This window comes from Nycticebus coucang, chromosome 4, assembly GCF_027406575.1.
Source record: "Nycticebus coucang isolate mNycCou1 chromosome 4, mNycCou1.pri, whole genome shotgun sequence".
NCBI classification, from domain to species: domain Eukaryota; kingdom Metazoa; phylum Chordata; class Mammalia; order Primates; family Lorisidae; genus Nycticebus; species Nycticebus coucang.
Genome location: NC_069783.1, coordinates 79,224,052 through 79,246,411, shown reverse-complemented (window position 1 = coordinate 79,246,411; position 22,360 = coordinate 79,224,052). Strand labels below are relative to the sequence as shown.

The window sequence follows — 22,360 nt, the reverse complement described above, 5'->3', positions numbered from 1 at the left end:
CTCTAGAATGCACACCAAGAGAGCCTAATTTGGGTAATCTAGAGGGTTTTATTTGTAATGACCAAGTAAAATAACAGATGAAAACTGCTTCTTAAATTGTAAAGTTCCTTCCAATGTGAGTGAATCACTGGAGGGAAGATTTCTATTAGAAATGTCAGTGGACATAAGCTCAGAAAACCTGGACTCCCTGGGACTCTGTAATGAACTTGGGTAAAAACCTCACTGCTATGTGGAACGGATCTTTGATATCCTCAGACATAATATAGGAACAGTAAATATGTCAAAAGATGATGGTGGGCAGTAATATAATAAATGTGTGCTTTGTCCAAACAAAATGAAAGTAAGTGTGTATAGAATTATTGTTAACATAATGTTACCATCACCCCGACATTAGTTTTCCTTTCCAGGTACCTCCGGTGTAATCGCTGCCATGAAGGGAAGGGATGAGCTCCAAGTCTATGTGACTATCTATAATGAGATGATCATTATGTTCCTTGTGTCCACATAACCACAAATGCCAGGCACCGTGCTGAGGTTTGTGCATATCAAATTATTTAATCATCTTAATTCTATTATTTTCTTCTTTTAATAATGATAATCCAGGCCCAGAGAAATTGATTCAATTCCTAATACTGTACAACTAACAGGCTGTATGAATAAGAGGGAAACTCAGGTGAGTTAACATCTTTCTTAACCATTGTGTACAACTGGACCGTCATGCATGGCCACACACCTCACTCATCGCACACTGACCCTTAACCAAGCAGGATGATAGTCCTGAAAACACAAGCACTGGTCACTGGGCTGTGCATCCTGGTGTTGGGCAGTGCCCAGAGAAAGGGTAGCTTTGTCTGATTTGCATAAAATTGTCCTTGGACTAGTGGCTGCCCCGGACGCTTTTACTAACAGATAGCCACATCTACCAACTTCCAAGTGTGCATGTGTGTGATTTTATACAGTCTGTACCTGTATGTGTATGCATGTTTAGATGCACAAGAGTATGTATAAATTAAGATCCCAATTTTAAAAGTCAGACTTTTATGAATACTATAGTTAAAACATTTATAGTATTTGTTGAAAAAGACTTTTAAAGTACTTTCAAAAACTGTATTTAGGGCGGCGCCTGTGGCTCAAAGTGGTAGGGCGCCGGTCCCATATGCCGAAGGTGGCAGGTTCAAACCCAGCCCCAGCCAAAACCCACAAAAAAAGAAAAAAAAAAAACAAAAAAAAAACTGTATTTAAAAAGGTGCTTAATACACAAAAGCTTATTATAAACTCACATTTTTAATATTGTATTAATTTTATAACAAGGCAGCTAGTCCATTGTATTCGAGATAGGGTTGAATTGCAGAAATTAAATATGAACTTTTTTTTCCCCTAAAGCATCACTGTCTGGTGACCTAATGCTGTCCTAGATTCATTGTCCTTCTTATACAAAAGAGCTAATCATGTTTTATTTAGACTTCACAGGTCCTAAACCAGCATCATTTAAAGTATTCACTAGATGCTTCTCTGTCAGAGTCTGTGAACTCTCAGCAGACTTCTAGGCTCTACGTTCAATCCCCAGATGGAAATCAATATACACTTCATCGTCCCCAAAATGCTATTTGCGCATTGAAGGGTGTACAGTTCTGTCAACCATAGCCCTTGAGTTTCCATTATACAATTTAGCACTTGAATATTAACTGCTTTGCTTTGCTTTTTAATTAATTCCTACTAATGTCCTACCTTTGACTTCCCTATGTGCTGCCTTAGGGCTGAGGCCTCCATATCCTGCACAGAATAGAAGCTCAATAAACATGTTTTGACTGCTCAAACATTTTTCACACTCACTGCATTAATGCAATACAAAAGAAACTGCCAGAACCTATAAACATGTTCTAAGGACACAATTCTGAAGAAAAACTGACCCTTTCAAAGTAGATTTGCAAAAAGAAAAAAAATAGGGATGGTTGACCTGCATAATATACTTAATGGTGTGTGACGTGGGTGCCAGGGCTGCTTATGTAGCTATCCATGAGCTGAAGCCTTTTCCAAAATACTCGTAAAATGCTCTTGCTTTTAAAAATTCATAATTGACCTTTTCTGAAAGTGGAATTTAAAAAAAGGTTATCTATAAACAGTAGATCACAAACTGCGAAATTTGCAAGTTAATCAAATTAAAATTCAACACATGAGTTTTAATTAGGTCTTATCAATGTAACTCAGCAGTTTGAAATGTTAACACATTAAAGGCATTCTAGCCAGAAAAAAAATAACAAAAACTGAGGCCAGCAACATGGAAATCAAACCTAATACAAAACACATAACATGCAACTGTCCATTGCCTCAAACTAAGGGAACGTAAGGCAAATTATTTTCATGGCCAAGAAGAAAGAAAACGAATCAGCTCTTCAGGTTGTGTGTTGTGACCACCTGGGGCAGTCTGAGATTTTCTGCAGCTTCTTTTCACAGTAGCTGAGTATAGCTACCCATTATTGATCTTGCTTTTCTGAGGTCCTAAATTAGTGGTATCTACAAGGATCCCTTTCTCTATCCCAAAGTCCTTTCTAATTTTTACTCTGAACAACCAACTATTTCCAACTATTTAGGGGGATCAATGTTGTAATCTCTACCTATTAAGAAGTATATATTGTGGGAGGCTGAGGCAAGAGAATCACTTAAGCCCAAGAGTTTGAGGTTGCTGTGAGCTGTGATGCCATGGCCCTCTACCAAGGGCAACGTAGTAAGACTCTGTCTCAAAAAATAAATAAATAAATAAATATATATATATATATATATATATATATATATATACATACACATTCATATAAGCCCAACATCTTTTCTTTAATCTAAATATTTCAAGGAACTTTTGATATTATTTTCCCAGTCTCCAGGAGAAAAATAACTTATGTTTTTGTGACAGTATCACTCTGTTGCCCTGGGTAGAGTACCATGACGTTATTGCTCACAGCAGCCTCAAACTCTTGAGCATAAGTGATTCTCTTGCCTCAGCCTCCCAAGTAGCTGGAACTACAGGCGCCTGCCATAATGCCCAGCTATTTTTCCTTTTAGAGCCGAAGTCTTGCTCTGGACCAGGCTAGTCTGGAACCTGTGAGCTCAGGCAATCCACTTTCCTCAGCCTCCCAGAGTGCTGGGATCACAGGTAAGAGCTACCATGCCTGGCCTAGAGATCCACTTGCCTCTGCCTCTCAAGTACCTGGGAGTACTGGCACCCACCACAATGCCCAGCTACTTTTATTTATTTATTTATTTATTTATTATGTAGAGATGATATCTTGCTCTAGCTCAGGCTGGTCTCCAATTCCTGAGCTCAAGCAATCCAATCCACCCGAGTTCTAGAATTACAGGCATAAGCCACAGCACTCAGCCAAAAAAATGACTTTTAAAGTATATGGAGGTTTAATAGGGATTGCATTAAAATTGTATATTGCTTTGGGTAATATGGACATTTTAACAATGTTGATTCTTCCCAGCCATGAGCATGGTATATTTTTACATTTGTTAACATTTTCAGCTATTTCTTTTCTTAGAGTTTCATGGTTTTCTTTATAGAGATCTTTCACATCCTTTGTTAGAGAAACTCCCAAATATTTCATCTTCTTTGGCACTACTGTGAATGGAATAGAGTCCTTAACTGCTTTTTCAGCTTGACTATTGTTTGTATATATAAAGGCTACAGATTTATGAATGTTGATTTTGTAACCTGAGATGCTGCTGTATTCCTTGATCATTTCTAAGAGTTTTATAGTAGAATCCCTGGTGTTTTCCAGATATACAATCATGTCATCTGCAAAGAGTGAAAGTTTGATCTCTTCTGACCCTATATGGATACCTTTGATCGCCTTTTCTTTTCTAATTGCGATGGCTAAAACTTCCATTGTGATGTTAAAGAGCAGTGGAGACAATGGGCAGCCTTGTCTGGTTCGTGATCTGAGTGGAAATGATTTCAATTTAATTCCATTTAATACAATATTGGTTGTGTGTTTGCTGTAGATGGCCTCTATCGTTTAAGAAATGTCCCTTCTGGGTGGCGCCTGTGGCTTAAGGAGTAGGGCGCCGGTCCCATATGCCGGAGGTGGTAGGTTCAAACCCAGCCCCGGCCAAAAAAAAAAAAAAAAAAAAAGAAATGTCCCTTCTATACAAATTTTCTTAAGTGTTCTGATCATGAAGGGATGCTTGATATGGTCTTTGTTTTTTGTTTATGTGCTAAATTATATTTATAGATTTATATATTGAACCAGCTTCCAAACTGACAAGAGATCATTTCTTATGCATACAGCAAGAGTCTAACATTAAGCTTTCAAGTATAAGACCATTTATAAACAATGATTTAAGGGGCTAAAACTCCATGTACCTGTTTCTACACACTTGATTTAAAAATAGGGTAATAAATATAAGTAGTGAAGAAGGGTGGGTACTTTGATACTTATCAGTCTCAGGCTGTGACGTGAATGGGAAAATTGAAGTGATTATCCCATGAATTCAAGTAAAAATCTTCTCATGCTTGCCTGAATAATCCAGCTTCTTTCAGGTGAAACTATCTGGCCATCCTTCTAACCCATAATTAGCTCAGGCTGCAAGCTCACCAACTCATTGATAGTTATGAGAAATCCTTTTATCATGCAGTCCTCCTGATACTAGGGGGAAGAATGTTGTGCATCACTCTTAAAGATACAAGTAGATGAGGCATGGAGAGGTTAAGAAAGTTGCTATAAAGTCATACCCCTTCCCTAAACCCATATTTAAAATCAGGTCTATGTCACTCCAAATAATATAGTGCCCAAGGGTTGTCATTGAGCAATTTTAATTATGTCAACCTGTAAAGAAACAGTTTGGAAGATGTTCTATCTAAGATAAAAGGGTAAGATCACCTCTTTATTTTATCAGATCACCACCATCCTTATATAATTTCATTCTCTCCCCTTCTCTATTAACCTCAAAATGTTGCAGACATGAGGCAGTCAGGGACATTCCCGGTTGAGAACCTTGTGGGAGTGGGTTCTGAAGGCTTACTTCCCACTTTACCCTCCTTTCTCATTAATTTACAATCTTCAGAGAGAAAGATTTCTTTGAACGAAAACACAAAATAATACCATTAACAGGGCAGGAGTAGCTACTGGGAAGAGCAAATGCCACAGTCAAAGAAAATGTTCACCTTTTTCACAATTTTGACCAACTTAATACACTTTGCTGGTCAAAAGTTCAACCATCTATCATCTGAGCAATTCACTACACCCTCTTATTTCCAACTTAACAGTCATAATTCTCTATCTCTGATTTGTCATCATATAATTACAAGCTAAAATAGGCTGACTCAATAAGTAATGCTGTCTGCTGCAAGTTAATCACACAGACCACATGATGGACCTCAAAGACAAATTAGCAAGTGCTGGATTATAGAAGTACTTTGTTCTTACTATCTTGGACCATGTTCATAATTCATGCTGAATAAACTTCCAAAAAAATAATAGTGTGAGGAAATCAAAGATGATAATGACAAAGAGAGCCATCTGAGTTTTATTTCGAACCATCATCACTGACTTGGTGTCTAACATAAGTACGATGCATGAAATAAAGGGTTAGTACACTGGGAGTCTCTGTTTCCCTGCTAAAAGGAGGGCTGATTGTGCTATTTTGACAAGATGGTGATTATCAATCAAGATAAGCTTTGTACAACAGGTCTTGATCTGTCTGTCTGTATCTATACTGAGTTACAGTCAATCAAGTTGACTTTAAATTGCTTATGCTTGAATGAATTGCTCAAACTTCTCCTTTGTCAGTGACATACAAATGTTGGTTTTACTTAATTCTGAAGGTAAATTGACTTGTTTAATTAGTTTGGTGTTATGCCAACACAGCCTTAAAAGATTCTCAGCTTCCTGGCCTTCCTAATTTTCAACATTTTAGTGGGGATTAAGTACCATCTGCAAGAAATTTTTGAAGTAGTGGGCTCCGTGTCCTTCTGTGTGCTTTTCTCCTGTCACCATCACTTACTCAGAAGGGATTTCTATTCTAAAGGATACTTACCACAGCCATCTTCACTGAGAACATACTGTATGGCAAATATTGTGTGCATTATTGTATAAGTATTAAATAACTAAATATCAAAAGTAGGATATAAAGTAAGTCTATCATTCACACTTTATAGATGATGTGTTTGAAACTCAGAGAAATCAAGCAACATGTAGCTTGGAGGATGGTCTTCCCTCTGCTCTTAACTATTCAAAACCAAATCTGTCTGAAATCAAAGCTGATGGGTCCTTGACGTTCTTGATTTTCCATTTCCCTTTCTCCTGCGAATGTCCATTTATATCCTTCTGCATCATTTGATTGCCAGGTGAGAATGTCAGGACATAAAGCACATAGGTGAAACTGGTTTTTAGGCACAAAAGTCTTTTTTTTTTTTTTACTCAGTATTTCCTTCAAGTATTCTTTAATTTAAGCTCTGATTGGTTCTTTCCTGCTGTTCTTTCATAATTCCTAAGGCAATATGAATTTCTGGGGTTTTCCAATCCCCAACATAAATAACCACCTCTTTCTCAACTTCCTGCTTCTTATTTATTATCTTTAAGTAAAACTTAATATAGAAACTTAGAATATCTAATTTTGAGTTATACTATAATTTGTTTTTGTTCCATAGAAACAGAGCCTTAAAAAACAGGATAATCTTAATATGATCCCTCTGGCTTTAATCTCCTACCACCTCCCTTGATCATCTATAATTCTACTTCTACCTTTGGGTGATAAAACTAATCGTCTTGGTCCAATTCCAGGATTCTCTTTGGATCACTGTGTTGGTGAACAGTATCATGGAATACTCAAGTATCAGCCAGAGTTGGTATTCTATCTTTTGCTTTCAGCTCCATTCCTTAAATCTGGCATATTTCTAGGATGTCTTTCTAATTTCTTTTTCTATCACATGGCAGACAGATCCAAGGTTACTATTCTGGCAAAGGTAGGTATCAGAGGGAAACCAAAGGTTCTCTCTCTACCTGATGGCCTTGAACCAATTCCACAAGATGTGGTTTTGAATATCACAGACCTGAGTCCAGAATATGGAGCAATAGCCCAGGCATTGATAAAGTAGCACCCTGATTCCCCATTTGTCATAGCCTCTTGTGTTGCCAGCAAGCTTGGAGACTTCAAGCAGAACAATGGTGACTGTGTTAATGCAAAACATGAAAATTACTAAATTACCGCTTGTGCATAATTTATTTATAACCCCAGCCCTAACAAAATCAATTATACATATAATGGTTTGCTTTGATGTGGCTGCTATGATTTAATTCTTAGATAAAGAGAGAAGTTAGGGAGAATCAGGAGTGCTAGTGGTGATTTCCACTGTGTAAAATGTGAATTACTATAAACAACCTCAAATAAAGAGTGCAGATTTCTAAACCCTGAATCCCTGGTGTCCCATGTCTCTGCAATCCAGAAATTCCCTCACACCATTATGGGAAACGCAACCCCTGCACACCAAAGTCCTAGACGCCCACTCACCCGTGCACTTTGCCCGGCAATGAGCTGATCATCTTCGGTCTGAACACTTGTCCGGCTACGCACATCATAATCTTCCTGCTCAAAGTCAGAATCATCCTCTAGTTCCTCTGGGGTCTAAAAATAAAAAGAGAGAAATCAGCACATCTGAAGTTGCTAATCTTTACTCCCCACCCTCTGCATGGCCACTTGCTAGTGCTCTGTCTTCCAAGAGAACAGAACAGATCACAAGCAGGACTGATGATGCAGTTGTCCATTCCCCATCCAAAAGAGCGAATTTTTATTCTGCTGGTTTCTTTGGCTACCTCTGTGTAATTAATCAGGTGTGGTTATTGATGAATCCTTGAGATTAATCAGACAGGCATAAAATGGGGTCCTTCATGCCAATATCACGTTATGCCTAGTAATTTTCCAAGCTTTGGAGTATCACTTTGTTTTTCCTTCTCTCTCAACCATCAACCTTATTAACATTCACTCAGTCATCTACAGATGTTCAATTTTCCTTCATAGAAATATTAAAAGAATGAGAGAAGAAAGAGCTTTTGTTCCCATATTTTGTTAACAAAAGCAAGGCTGGGGCAGGCAGAACCTGGTTCAAATAACTGGTTGTATTTTTATTGTGGACAGAGACAATATTCTCTGATCATTCCTCACTCTGCTGGAGTATAGTGGGGAACAATTATAGCAAGTTGGTAAATTAAGCTGACAGATGAGATGACAAGATTACAAGCACTTTTCATCATTAGTTCTTGAAAGGGAAAAGGAAAAATGAAAGATGGACAGAAAGACTCAACAGAAATAAGCAGAATGTGACAGTACCTATAGTACTATGTCCAAATATTTCAGCGATCTGTGTATTTAGTGGATGAGTCAATGAAAAACGCAATCTGGCAGCATAAGGCCAATAATGATGAGCTTTTATTCTACTGACAATGGCCCAAGAACCAAAATAAAGAAAAAATTTAAAATGAAAAAATAATAACCTGGACCCAGGGGACTGGGATGTTTTAGGCCTAACTCTGCCACTCATAAACTGTATGCTTTTGGCAAGTCACTTTATTTTGCTGTTTCTGTCTCCTCACGCATAAAATAGAGATTATAATTGCCATTTGCCCTGCCTGCCCCACAGGACTCCTAAGCCCAGATGTATAGTAAAATGCTCTGTGAACCGTAAAAATAAATTCATAAACGATAGCGATAATTACTGTGCTTAATAGTAAAACATAACACCTAATAACAACAGCAACATAATGTTAGCAGTCATTGTTTACCACCCACAATGAGACAGGCATTCAGCTAGAGGTGCTGATCCTTACAATGACCTAGTGAAGTAATTGTAATCCCTATTTTATAGCTGTATGAACAATCTTAGAGCTGAGTATGTTTTCCGAGTAGGTTTTCCAAGGTGTCAAACCTAAGAAATGGTGGAAATGGGCAACAAGTTAAGGGTTTCAGAACTCATGGTTTTAACCATCACAAATACCACCAGGCAAATAGATGGGCTTAAAATATTTCTAGGTGCCTTAAACATGCAGCAAATCCATCCAAGCCAGCCGTATAAATAGTCTTGTGCATGTGCAGTTTGCTAATTGCATGTAAATGTCTCTGCCATTCATGCTGTTATTTTTCGAATTACTCATTTTTAAAAGCTTGAGTGTTACTTTTCAGTTGGTCAAGAACCACCACAAATTAAAGGAGACATAAAAATCTGTGGAGCGTCTATAAATGAGATCAGGGAAATTAGGTTTGTACTATTAGGTAGTATTATAGGGTAAAGGAATAAACAAAAGATGTGGCTCACTGCACTGGGGGCTAGACACTGAAGGGGAAGCCTCAGTTCTGCCTATGTACACTTAGAGAAGGCCACCTTTCGACAGACAAAAAACACTTTGGGTTTACTCTGCATTTCTAGGTTCCCCTACTATTTAACTGTTGGGTTCTGAAAGTGGGTTTTATCTGTAAAATGGCACAAATAGCCTCTACTGAGGTGGGAATATCACTTGAGACCAGAAGTTCAAGACCAGCCTGAGCAAGAGCAAGGTGCTGTTTCTGCAAAAATGAGAAAAATTAGCCAGGTGTAGTGGCATATGCCTGTAGTTCCACCTGCTCAGGAGGCTGAGGCAAGAGGATACTTGAGCCCAGGAGTTTGAAGTTGCTGTGAGCTATGATGATGCTACTTACTTCATTCAAGACTGGGCAACAGAGAAAGACTCTGTCTCAAAAAAAAAAAAAAAAAAAAAAAAAAGTATTAGCCTCTAAAATCTCTCCCCTTTAAAAATCTATGAGATCAATGTGTTCCTATTACAGAGGTCCCAGAATATCTTGTGACCTATCCAGGGGCACACCTCATGTCACTCATAAACAGGATAAATTCACCTTTCACTCCTGCTCAATTTCCTCTGCAACAGCCTCGATAGAGAAGCAAAATGAGAAAACGTGGAAAGATTCACAGTCATTTAACCTAGATAGCTGAGTAAAATGTAATAAGGGCCTTTTAGAGAAAAGGTTAAATGCATATGAAAGTTTTACTAGAAGGAGGGTGACAAGATAGGTTGGCAGGAGACTCTGAGTAACTCATGAGGAAGGATCTTCAATCACAGTTCTACACCACTGGAATGAGCTGCAGATTAGAAGACAGAATTAGGGATCTAACCCCAATAAAGACATAAAAAATCCCCCGAGTCAGGAGTGACCAGACCCAGCATCTCTAGCCTGGGTTACTCTGGGGGCTTCTGCCCTCACAACACACGGTGCATTTCCACCAGCCTAGCCAGGTGGTCCCCGTAAATTCTAAGTTAGATCACGCTCTTCTCCTGCTCAGAACCCTCCAGTGACTTCCATCTCATTCGACATGGCCCTTGAGCCCTCTGGTCCACTCCCAACTCTGGCCCTCACACTTGCCACTCCCCGTGCCTGAAACATTCTCCAAAAAATAACTTTAGAGCTTGTTTTCTGTTCTTTCTTCAAGTTTTTTTTTTTTTCAAATGTTACGCTGTCAATGACCATCCTTCATAAAATCCATGCATAAAATCCACCCTGAACTCTACTCCATTTAAATTGCCTTAACTTTCTCGTGGCACAATGTGTGGCATTATATTTATTGGGGACTTTTGACTACTTTGCTTACCTCTTTATTTAGGGCAGCTCAACAATGTGGGCACCTGGTATTCTTCTAGCAAATATTTGATGAATGAATGAGCAAGAATGAATTACAGTTTAAAAATAAATAATACTGAATTATTTCTAATTAGTTAAGAAAACAAAACCAGGGATCTTATGGGGCCATGTTGATTCACTGGAAAATAACAACCCGTAATAAGTAAATATATTTTGTAAATAAGTAGATTCTAAAGTCTTTTCAATCTTTTCTGGCTATGACACACTGCAGTTTTCAGTATATTATGGATATATTTATAAATTATCTTTCATTAATTGATGATGAAAAGATAAACTTCATGGGTGGCACCTGTGGCTCAAAGGCGTAGGGCCCCAGCCCCATATACTGGAGGTGGCAGGTTCAAACCCAGCCCCAGCCAAAAAGTGCAAATAAATAAATAAATAAACTTTATCCCAGCAGGATGAGGAAAAGAAGTATTTCTCAGGAACCTACCAAGTCCCAGGTCTATGCTAGTTCATGATACCTGTGGCAAAGTTTGTCAACCTTCATAGACAAGGAAACTGAAGCACAGAAAAAGTAATTAGCATGCTAGGACCCCCAAATAGTTAAGGTATAGATTCCAAATTTTACTGCTTCATAGTGCCCTCATGGTCCCATTCTTTTCATAGTGCGTCTAGTCTAAAATTAGCAAACAAAAACCCTAACGGTTTTATTGATCTAGCAGTTTAGTCCAATTAACTGAATCCATTTTTGTGATCTAATAACTTACTATCTGTTGTACACTGTACTACTAAATCAAATCTTGGAATCTAAATGGACACACACTGACTTTTGAGGCTGTTTTTTTATTACAGTGGTCATCACAAACCCAACTTCACATATATATGATATCAAAAGATATGTGCCAACTTCATGCTTAAACTGTGAACTATCTTCAGCTAATATTTCACACAGAATGTAAGAGATGTCTACATGTTTCTCTTGATTTTTTAAAATATTTCTTGATACTGTAGGACACCTTGGTACATACTTTGGGAGATGGGAGTTAAACAATATACTGTGTTTTGCCATGTATAATGCATACTTTTTGCCCCAATTTTTTGGGGAAACATAAGAATGAAAATTATACACCAATAGTATTATTTGTTACCAGTACGTAAAATTTCTTGTAACTTGTATCCGTTCTTGGGTTTTCTAATTATTTGTTAGATAAAATTCCTTAGATCACAATAGGTTAAAAAATCCTAAAATTTCTTTATAATACAAAAAAGTATTTAAATGTAAACAAATAAAATTTTGAATTAAAAATTAAAATTTTTTTTGTTCATGAAATTTGGGCCAAAATGGGTTGTGAATTATATACTGCAAAATATGATTGGTACCTTCATCTGAACCCCGTCCCAGCCCTATTATTTCCTCTCCCTGCTTTCTAAAGTATCATATACAACCAAATTAATGAATTCTGATTGCAAAATACAAGGTATCACTGTAGATCTCTCAGGGTCATTCTTATGAGAAGCCCCTACTGTTTGGTTGAATACAAATCTCCTGAAACCAAAACATTACCACCTTCTACCCCACCTGCTTATTTTCATTTCCGATAATAAAAATTTAACTCTTTGCATCCTGGATATACACTGTATCCTCATTGTTTGCAGATTCCTTATTTGTGAATTTGTCTACTCCTTAAAATTTATTTGCAATTTTAAAAAATCCTTGTTCACGGTGCTTTTGTAGTTATTTCCAGACATGCTAGAGTGCACAAAATTTGAGTCATCCAACGTGCATGTTCCCAGCAAAGGTCAAACAGCACAATGCTTTACCCTCTGGTTTAAGTTTTCATAGTGTAAACAAGAGCTGTTTCTGTGGCTTATTTGCTGCCACATTTTTTTTCTTTTTTTCCTGGTGATTTGTTTAAAACAACCCCTAAATATAGTGCTGAACTGTTATCTAGTGTTCCCAAGTGCAAGAAGGCTGTGATATGTCTTATAGAGAAACACATGTTAGACAAGCTCCGTTCAAGCATGAGTTAGGACCGTTGGCCACTAAGGCAATGTTAATTAGTCAACAATATGTATGGAATGAAGTGCCTTTGAACACAAACCCACATTAAACAAAGTTTTGTGTTGATCAGTTGATCAAAATGTGACCAGAAGTTCAACTAACCTCACCCTCCATTTCCCCTGGGAGCAACAATTTAGTATTTGTTAATTTAGGGTTCACAGTGAATTTATAGAACATAACTTCTACAAATAATGTTGGTCTGCCAGATATGCTTATTCATTCTTGAAACTACCTTGTGGGGATAATCAGAAAACTCCTATGTATCTGACTGATCACAGAGGACAAGCCTCAATGAAAAATAAAGAAAAAATAGTCTCCTAGAGGTGGGGAAGAGTAGACTTGCTCCAAGACAGAAGGAGGGCCAGAATAGCTGAGGTTGGAATACAGAAAGAGCAAGCTTTATCTACTTCAGAGGGTTGCCTGGAGCTGGCCTCGAGCACTCAGATACCAGAGTTGCCATTAAATATGTATTGATTGCCAAGAAGCAAGGTGATGGAAAATTTGACCCTTTAGTCATTTCTGCATTTCTTTTTGGGGAAAAAAGACGACTTTCTTTCTCAAAGTATAACCAACACTTTGGGAGGAAAGGAGGGATGGCTCAAATTTGCTGGGAAAGGAACAATTCTTCTTGTCTTATCTATCTCTCTGACTTGTTATAATAGATTTTTTAATAGACAAAAAAAAACCCAAGAAATTATTTAAGCACAAAATGAAGCCATTGGGTGCTGAATGGGAAAGATTTTAAAAATAACAATTTGTACATACTGTACATTTCTGTCTTCCTAAATTTTAAGTGGTGTGAAATCCCTTAATCAAATCACTCGAAATGTCAAGATAGAGGAATGACACTTCATGTGACAAAGCTATGGCATTTTTATCTAACATTATGGTTTTTTACAGCTCATGAATGAATAAATGACTGATGGCTATAAACTTCCTCAGCCTCCCAGATGAACGGTTGTCACAAAAATGTGAAGGCTAACAAAGCAGAAAAATGGCAAAAGAGGGAGTCTTGAAGATTATAGTGGGATTCAGTGGCAATGGCTTTGAAAACATAACCCTCATGGTCTATTACCTTATTTCACAAGTTAGTATTTAATGGGTTAAAAGATCCAATTTGTTATGGGCTTAAAAGGCTGATTATCCCTCCTTTCTTTTTCTTCCAATTCTAAGATCTTTTTCCTCTGTTGTCCTCCTATCTCTCTGGGTCCCTCTCTTTCTGTCTTCCCTCTTCCTTCCACCCCCATCCCACCTACTCCTACACACAGGGTGAGGCTCTGTGTCAGACAAAATACCATGAAAGGAAAAGAAAGAGGGACAGCCTTTGCTGTCTAACACTTTACAGTCCAGAGGAGGTAAGAGACATAAAAGGAAATAGTGTACCAAATACTATCATAGGCAGAAACTGTTACGGGTGATTAAAGGAGAGGGTCATTATTGTCAAAGGAGAAAAATAGGGAGGAAATGTTTGAGCCAGGCTTCAAAAGATGGTCAGAATTTGATGGATATAAAATGGGCAAGTTCAAACAACAGTTGAGAGTGTTCAAATATATACAATGTGCTCAGTTCAGTAAGTGATACCACTTACTTCGTGATCTCATAGTTTTGAGTTGATCCTGTTATTATTAAGAAGGGAATATTAACATTTAACATATAAAAAACCAAGTTGCCTTAGAAGATCGGGAGATGGTATTTGGACTCTCAAGTGAAGGTGTTGGTGGATGTTTCAGAAGTGCGGCTATCAATAAAGAGCACAAGAGAAACCCTTTGTGGTGAAGCCCTCCTCTGGGCTATTCCTGTCACTGCAGAAGTAGTGCAGTGGGTCCTGAGCACCGTAGTCAGAGACCACCATGCCTAGATTTGATGGCTTCAAGACTCTCAGAATTTGGGGAAGAACACAGCATACTTCCTGAAATCCCTGAGGGATTGCACACAGAAAATTAACTTGCTGGTTGATAATGTTTTGTAGTGTTTTCTACAAAGGGGAGGGTTGTTGGTCTAAATGTTAAATGATTGCTCGGAAAAAAATTTCAAAGCCCACTAAGCAAACACTTTGTGGTTTCCTGGATTAGCCACAGAGAAATCTGTGGAGGCTGAAGGTGAAGCTAGCTGTGTGGAGCTACTGAGCACTTTAAATATGGTTACTGCCACATGTTGAAAGGATGGCATTTTTCATATATTTGATGAAACAAAATATATTATTTAAAACTACAATTAATTTCATCTGTTTCTTTTTGGTTTTTAAATATCTTTACTAGAAAATTTAAAAGTATTTTCATAAATATTTCTATTGGACACCATACTCTTGGGATCAACATTGCGGAAGCCCCATCTCTACTTCAATCATAATAGCCATAGATGTATCCGTGTCATCAATTGCACTTTTGCCTATTTGGCTTATTTGAAGAAAGAGCTCTTTGGCTAATAAATATGCTTAAACACTACTGTGCTAAAATGCAGGTAAGGTAAGGAGAAAAAAGATCTCATTATTTAATGAAATACAATACTACGCAGCAATTAAATGGAACATTAAGCTCTGCATCTTCAGAGAGAGAGAGACGAAGGAATGTTGGGGGGTGCACCAAACAAATTGCAAATAATAAAAGAATTTTAAAGTCACTTATATATTTTCTAGGCTTGTGATTATATGTAATGTCTTAGGCAATGGTTTGGAGGCTCACTCTTACCTGAAAACCAAAGTTTAAATACGGGAAGACAGAATATGGGGGACAGGAAAAGGTTTGATGTAAGGCTATAGGGTCTTATTTATAATGTTTTTCACAAGAAAAATTTGATTATGTATCCCCTTATATTTATAAAATAATAACTATCATTATTTATTTATAAACACTAGGAAACTGGGTAATCTCCATTTCTTTCAGGTCCATGATTTCTGATCCTGATGGGAAGACAGATTTAGTAGGAAGCACAAAAGGACAACAGCAGGGTATCCCTAATATGGTGTGACATTTAGGAAACAGAGAATTCAAGGAGTAGGGAGGGCATCCCATTTTAGTGTATTTAGTGTTAACCTAGTCCAGGGGTCCTCAAACTGCGGCCCGTGGGCCACATGAGGCGGTGTGATTGTATTTATTCCCGTTTTGTTTTTTTACTTCCAAAAAAGATATGTGCAGTGTGCATAGGAATTTGTTCATAGTTTTTTGTTTTTTTTTTAACTATAGCTTGGCCCTCAACAGACTGAGGGACAGCGAATTGGCCCCCTGTTTAAAAAGTTTGAGGACGCCTGATCTAGGCTTTTGGGATCATTCGTCCCTCCATAAGTAAAATGTCTACTTTGTCTGACTAAAGAAACCAAACAGCTTTCCAAGTTAAACTGAATTATTAAAAAATAAATAAAGATAGTTAACTTTTCAGAATCCTATTAGAAGCTCTGAGCAGCTCTGAGCTGCAGAGGCCTCACATACCCTGATCATCAGCACAGCCTTTCTGATGTCCCGAACACCATCGTACACCAGGCGTGAGGCATCGATGAACTCATTCTCCTCAAATGGTTGAGGGACGTTGGCACTCAGGGCTTCAATGGCAACCTCTACTTGTTCAGCAAAGCGTGGCATCACTGGGTTAAACAAAATGATAAACAATGGATTAGGCAATTTTTCCTTCACTACCTCTCCTTCTAGCTTTTGGGTAAGATGGCAGGCCCTTGGACTTTCCAACAGTCCAGCAGAGCAGGCTGCCCATCTGTCCAGTTTGGGGTAGGCCTAATTCAGTGGTCTTGGTGCCACTTACCTTAGCAGGAACAGTAAACTATTACTCCATGCATGGCGACAGTTTGCAAAAGAGAAAAAAGTGTGAAGCCTGTGCAAGTGTGGCATGGTGTATGTGAGTAGATTTCTCATTATCCTAACCTGAGTTGAGTTTTACTTCTGCTAGGTACAGATGTGAAACTTTTGCCAAGTTTTCTTCATCCTTCTACATCTATTGTCTATTCAATAAGATCCTATCTCATGATTCAATGGGATAATTCATATAAAAATATTGGATGAAATCTGGCCCTGTGAAAGTAACAGTACATATTTAACTAAGACCAGATGTCATAACCATTGCCGATGAATAGCAGACCATAACCCACAGGGCTTCAGAATAAAATGTGAATGAAGTGATCTGATCTATTTTACTGTTTTTCAGGAATGTAGCATTTGAGACATGGAGGCAGGAATGAGATTGGGATGGAGGGAAAGTGTGAAAGGACTAAGAGGAAAAACACTCCAGTAGAAAGCCCCACAGAAAGAGAAGACCACTGGTAAATTGTCCATTTTCCCAAGATCACTTTGATACAAAAGATGAAGCATGTATAAGTTTTTAGAAAGCTGGCATCTCTTCCTTTTCACAGGGACACCTGCACATGCCGGGAGGTTTGTGGAAAGTAAACTCAATGGGATGTCTGGAATACCTTCACTGACTACTGTACAAATGCTGCTGATTCGCTGATGCTCAAAAATTATAATTCAATTTTCTCTGCTGTTATCTTGCAACAATCAATTCATCGAGCAAATGAAAGCCAAAAGCACAATCCATTTTATTTACAAGGACAAAAAAATAGAAATATCATTCATCTATTTCCATTTCTGAACTTTCATGCCTGATTCATCTTTACACTCACTTTCATCCTCTGTGGATACTTTAATATCCATTTTAATCCCTGCGAGAGAAACTCTGCTAAATTACTTTACTCTCTAGGGTCAGAGTACTCAAGGAAAAACATTCCTAGAAAAATGTATTTCTACCAGGAAAATACATTAGAGGAAGAAAAAAAGGAAAAGAAAAGAAAAAAAAAAAAAAAGAGGAAGATTAGGGGAAAAGACAGTGAGGAATCTTTTGGTAGAAATTTTTGAAACCAAACCATGCCTGGGGTGAATCTCTGTGGGTGATTACCTATGATTGGTTTTCTACACTATTTGAATTTTTTTATTTTTCATTTTGAACTACATTTAGAGTAAATGTGGGGAATATTGAGCTCCATTGCTACAAATATAAATCAAATAAAACTATATTTCTAAAAACAACTGCATTAAACTCAGGCTATTTCAGTTGTCTGTTCATGTTGAGATTAAACTATTTTACATGACAGAATAATACAGGTAATTCAAATTGACCTCCTTGAGCATGAAAGCATTTTATATGTATTAACATACAACAGAGATGAGCACCAATCTTAAATATAATTACAAATTCCCTTCCTTTCTTAAATGGAATTATATTAATTCCACTCTATTTGATTTCTAAGGTCATCATAATCATGATCATCAATAATTTTATAGATAGGGCGGCGCCTGTGGCTCAAGGAGTAGGGTGCCGGTCCCATATGCCGGAGGTGGTGGGTTCAAACCCAGCCCCAGCCAAAAAAAAAAATAATAATAATAATAATTTTATAGATATATGTGATAACATTGGATAGTCTTTTAAATACTTAAAATTATTATGGTATAACTTAAAAAGAATTAATATTCCTATGTGAGTGTACAGTACCCCCAGAGATCAATAAGGAAAAATATTTTAAAAATTGACAAAGGATTAGCACACTCAGTTGACAGAAAAGGAATTCATAGTACAGATACGTACAATGTGCTTGGCTTCACAAATAATTGGAAAAATTACAACGTAAACAAGGCTACATCATTTCATACTTGTTGAGATGTCAGCATAATATCTTACTGAACATGTGGATAAAAGGGAATGTTTCTGTTGCAAATGGAAATGCAAAGGAGTACACATTATTTTGGTGAGCACTTTGACAAAATTTAGTAAAATACAGTCCTAAACAGTGAGTTTGGCATTTGCGGTGTCCAATCTGCAGCCCATGGGCCCACAGGCTGATTTCTCAAGGACCTATTTTGGTTACCTGTGGTGTCAGATAACATTGATGTCAGGAAAAGCATGCATGGAACTTCACATATGTTCATCAGCTTTTCTTTTTTTTTTTTTTTTATTGTTGGGGATTCATTGAGGGTACAATAAGCCAGGTTACACTGATTGCAATTGTTAGGTAAAGTCCCTCTTGCAATCATGTCTTGGTGTTTGTGTGTTTACTATGTGGCCCAAGACAATTCTTATTCTTCCATTGTGCCTCAGGAAAATAAAAAGAAAAGTTTGGATACCCCATAGAGCATCGTCCAAATATTAACTTCTGAAGAGCATGATGATTAGGAGGACTGAATAACTAACTGTATGTTGGAGTCATGAAAATGTGTTTGTACCTCTGCAGTTTCAGTTGTTTCTTCTTAGGTTGTATAACATTAGAGTTAAGAAGAAACAAATCACGTAAAACCTGAGAATATAAACAACTGCTTTAAGGGAGCTCTGTCAATGGCTATTCCCAGGTTCTACTCAGAATCTTCTAACTCAGGGACTGCTGTGAGATACTCAGGCCAGGTCCAAGGTTGCACATCTGGGTGGGACAAAGCAGACTTGGGGATGTAAATTGGGCATAGCCCCTATGTTAATGTGAATAAGCCCTGAGGTCAAAGGGTGAGTGGAAAAAGCAAACTGAAAGGAGCTATCATTTGTGAGAAATTCAAAATCACTGTGTAGAATTTAAACACACAAGCATTTTTCTGTGTTCTTATGTGTTCAGAAAGGCTATATACCATGTTAAATACAGTGATTATGTTGGAGGGGAGAGGTGAAGATAATCTGTTATGTTACTCTCTGTTCTTTTTGAATTTTTGAATCTTTTCATAACTCAAATATTTAAAAAGAAATCAGCAAATAATTCTCAAAGTTGTACTTCTTATAGAATTGGGCTCTTAGAAAAAATAAAGTTCTATTATACACCTAGAACATAGCAGAAACCAATCTGATCAATATGATTAAGCAGGGACGTCCCTTAGAAATGGTAACCGTGATCAAAGGCTTCATGTTCTACCTTAATACCTGTCTGCTAGAGAGCTGAGTTAGGAAGTGCCCATCACCCAGATCCCCAGCCCTGTGAAAACATCTCCCCGGGCATGAGGAACTTTGTGGAGTCTAAAGTGGCCAGAAAGGTTGCTAGGTGCAAGGTTATCCTGAAGAAGAGGCAAGGAATACAAGGCAAACAGTGACACATTATCTACCTCCAACTACCTTCAGGCCCGATTCTGCGCCCAAGGTGGAGAGAGGCAAGATGAAACATAAAGGGACTATTTTCGTGAGGGATGCTCTGAAACCCCAGGTTCAGAGAAGGGCCTTCTATTTGCACCAGCACAGAATACGCGATCTCTCTAGAGATTTGAATGCTAAGCCTTGATATGATCCACAGTGCTATTAAATTGGCCATTGGCAGAAGAGGCAGAAACAAGGTCCTTTTATGAAGAGATTGGGACAGAAATACCATTAACCTTTCAAGAAAAAAATGATGGGGGTCATGGGTAGAGAATCCTTACTTTTCAAGTGGGGACTCAAAGTTTAGTGTAACTTTATTATGCTACTCAAGCCAATAAAACCCAGAACTTGAACTCATTCAATCAATTATATTTACTCTACCTGACAAGGTATCTATTTATCTTACAACAAGTCCCTATTTTTCTGGGTTTGACCCTTAAGAAAATCTTCCTCCTATAAGAGTGTTCAATATTTGTTTAGGGATTGGTAGACTGTAACTGTTCTTTGACCAACACTAAATTTCTCCCCATGTTGCTGCTCTCTCTTCTAGTCTAATTTTAGCCTGTTTTTTTTTTTTTAAGAGTAATAAGACAGAAAAGAAACATAACTTTATAAAACAATGATCCATCTTGACAGAACCTAAGATGTTAGTTTGACTATGAATTTTTATACCATCTAGGTGATATCTAAAAATTAAATACCCTCAAAGTAATACTGAAATAGAAAAAGTCTCAAACTATTTCCAATATGATGCAGCTTCTCCTTCTCACTAATTAGGATAAAACACAGCATTGCCTTTGTGATTCACACATTATAGACTAACAGAGTTTCTGATTTAGGAATATAAATAGAAACTTCTTTCTGCTTTCTGAATTACATCCAAAAATGTCGGCATTATTTATCAGAAATGCTGAATTGCTCTTAATAGCTTATGTCCTGAAAGGGTGATCAAAGTTGAAAATAAAGTTTCAAATTCTGGCTATACTTTAGTATGCAGAGTGCACACTAGGCCACAAAATGATGACATTCCAGGAGCAATGAAAGCAGAGTTAAATATGCATATAAAAATCAAGGTCACATCATTCTAGTCTTGATCGAGATCCTAAACCAGAGGTGAGGAAGTTCTGGAATAAATCCTCTTGAGAGAATTCAGAGGTGAAGTTTCCGAGCACAGGGCGAGTCCGTTTAACGAATGAGAAGTTGTATTAAATATGCAAGTAGAACTGCTGACAACTAAAACGGCAGAATCCAAGGTTAACCAGAGGTCATGAAGATGAACAGCCAGCTAACCCCACTGCCTCTGAATAACTATCTAAAAGGCTCCTACCTAGCTTTAAACACACCGCTAATTTCCTATAGTGCAGAGGGAACAAAAACATCCCTTTATCAAGAAACAAAAATAAACATATGACACCTGCCTGTAGCCCCAGGCTCTGCCTGTCTCTCCACCTATTCCAACATATACGCAAATGTTCCAATTACAGAGAATTACTTCTGAGTCACCAAACATGAAATGGAGACATACCGTCATACCAACATGTCCGTGAATAATTTATTCTCTCATATGGAAATCTACTTCCTTCTCTTTTGCCCAAGTGACTCCTCCTCAATCTTCAATTTCCGGTTCAGAATTAACTGCTGTTGTGATGCTTTCCCTAATCCCCAGACACCCAAAGGTAGACAATTTTCTATAACTTTATAGTATCCTACTCATATATACATTATAATACTTAGCACACTGTATTAGGATACTTCGTTGACATTTCTATATGTCAACTGTTTTGCATCTGATTTGCTTTCAACTCATCAAAATCTCTTTTGTATTTCAAACCCTTGTCATGCTTCTAGTTCAGTAAACCTATCCAGTTGGGAAGAGAAGAATGAGAATAAAAGAATGGAGTGGGAATGAATGGGGGACATGGCAGGAAGAACTCATTTCTCATCTGGTATTTCAAGGATAAAATGAGTAGTATCAATTTACCTACTGAGTAGTCCCCTTTTTTCGGCCCACCTTTTCATATAGGCTCAGCAATTTCATCAAAGAGTTTCAGGAGTCACTAATCAGGTTATTAGTGAGCATTCTAGGTTTGGTCTCCAAGGACCTTTCCAAAACCTGAGCTCAGAATTTTTTTCAAGATTGCTTTTTCAGTAGGAACTTCACCATTGAATAGGAGAAAAGTTCTGCATCTATCCTCAACTAGTTCACCAAGGCCAAAAAGCACATTTGCATGAATAGGGCTGTCCCAATTGAGGTGGTGTCACCAGCCAACTCACTCTTAAGTGTGTTTCCTGAACAAATTCTTTATGAAGTGTACAGAACATAAAATAGACAAAGCTGCTGTTCTAGAGAACCAGTCTAGTAAGCATTAAAGTAGAAAAATAAGAATGAGAATGTTTGAAAAATTGTAGAAAGAAAATAAAATGTCTGGACTGGGATTAAATTGTGGCTAATTCTAGTGCAGAAATTCGCACAGCTCCTCCTCTCCCCCATCAGGGATAGCCATTAAGCCTACATTTTAATAGCTGGAATTATGTAAAGTTATAGGTGTTATCAGAGAAACTGGAGCTCAAAAG

General features: G+C 37.6%; 1 protein-coding gene across 3 annotated transcripts in view; it reads right to left on the bottom strand.

Annotated features, from left to right (window-relative positions):
- CTNNA2 (catenin alpha 2) overlaps positions 1-22,360 on the bottom strand; it is a 1,130,561-nt gene that overhangs the window by 54,294 nt on the left and 1,053,907 nt on the right. For all 3 annotated transcript variants that reach the window (XM_053588738.1, XM_053588740.1, XM_053588739.1), the window contains exons 13-14: positions 16,111-16,262; positions 7,507-7,620 (exon numbers count right to left, since the gene is read on the bottom strand). In XM_053588738.1, the coding sequence (XP_053444713.1) occupies positions 7,507-7,620; positions 16,111-16,262 (266 nt within the window). The remainder of the gene's footprint in view (positions 1-7,506; positions 7,621-16,110; positions 16,263-22,360) is intronic.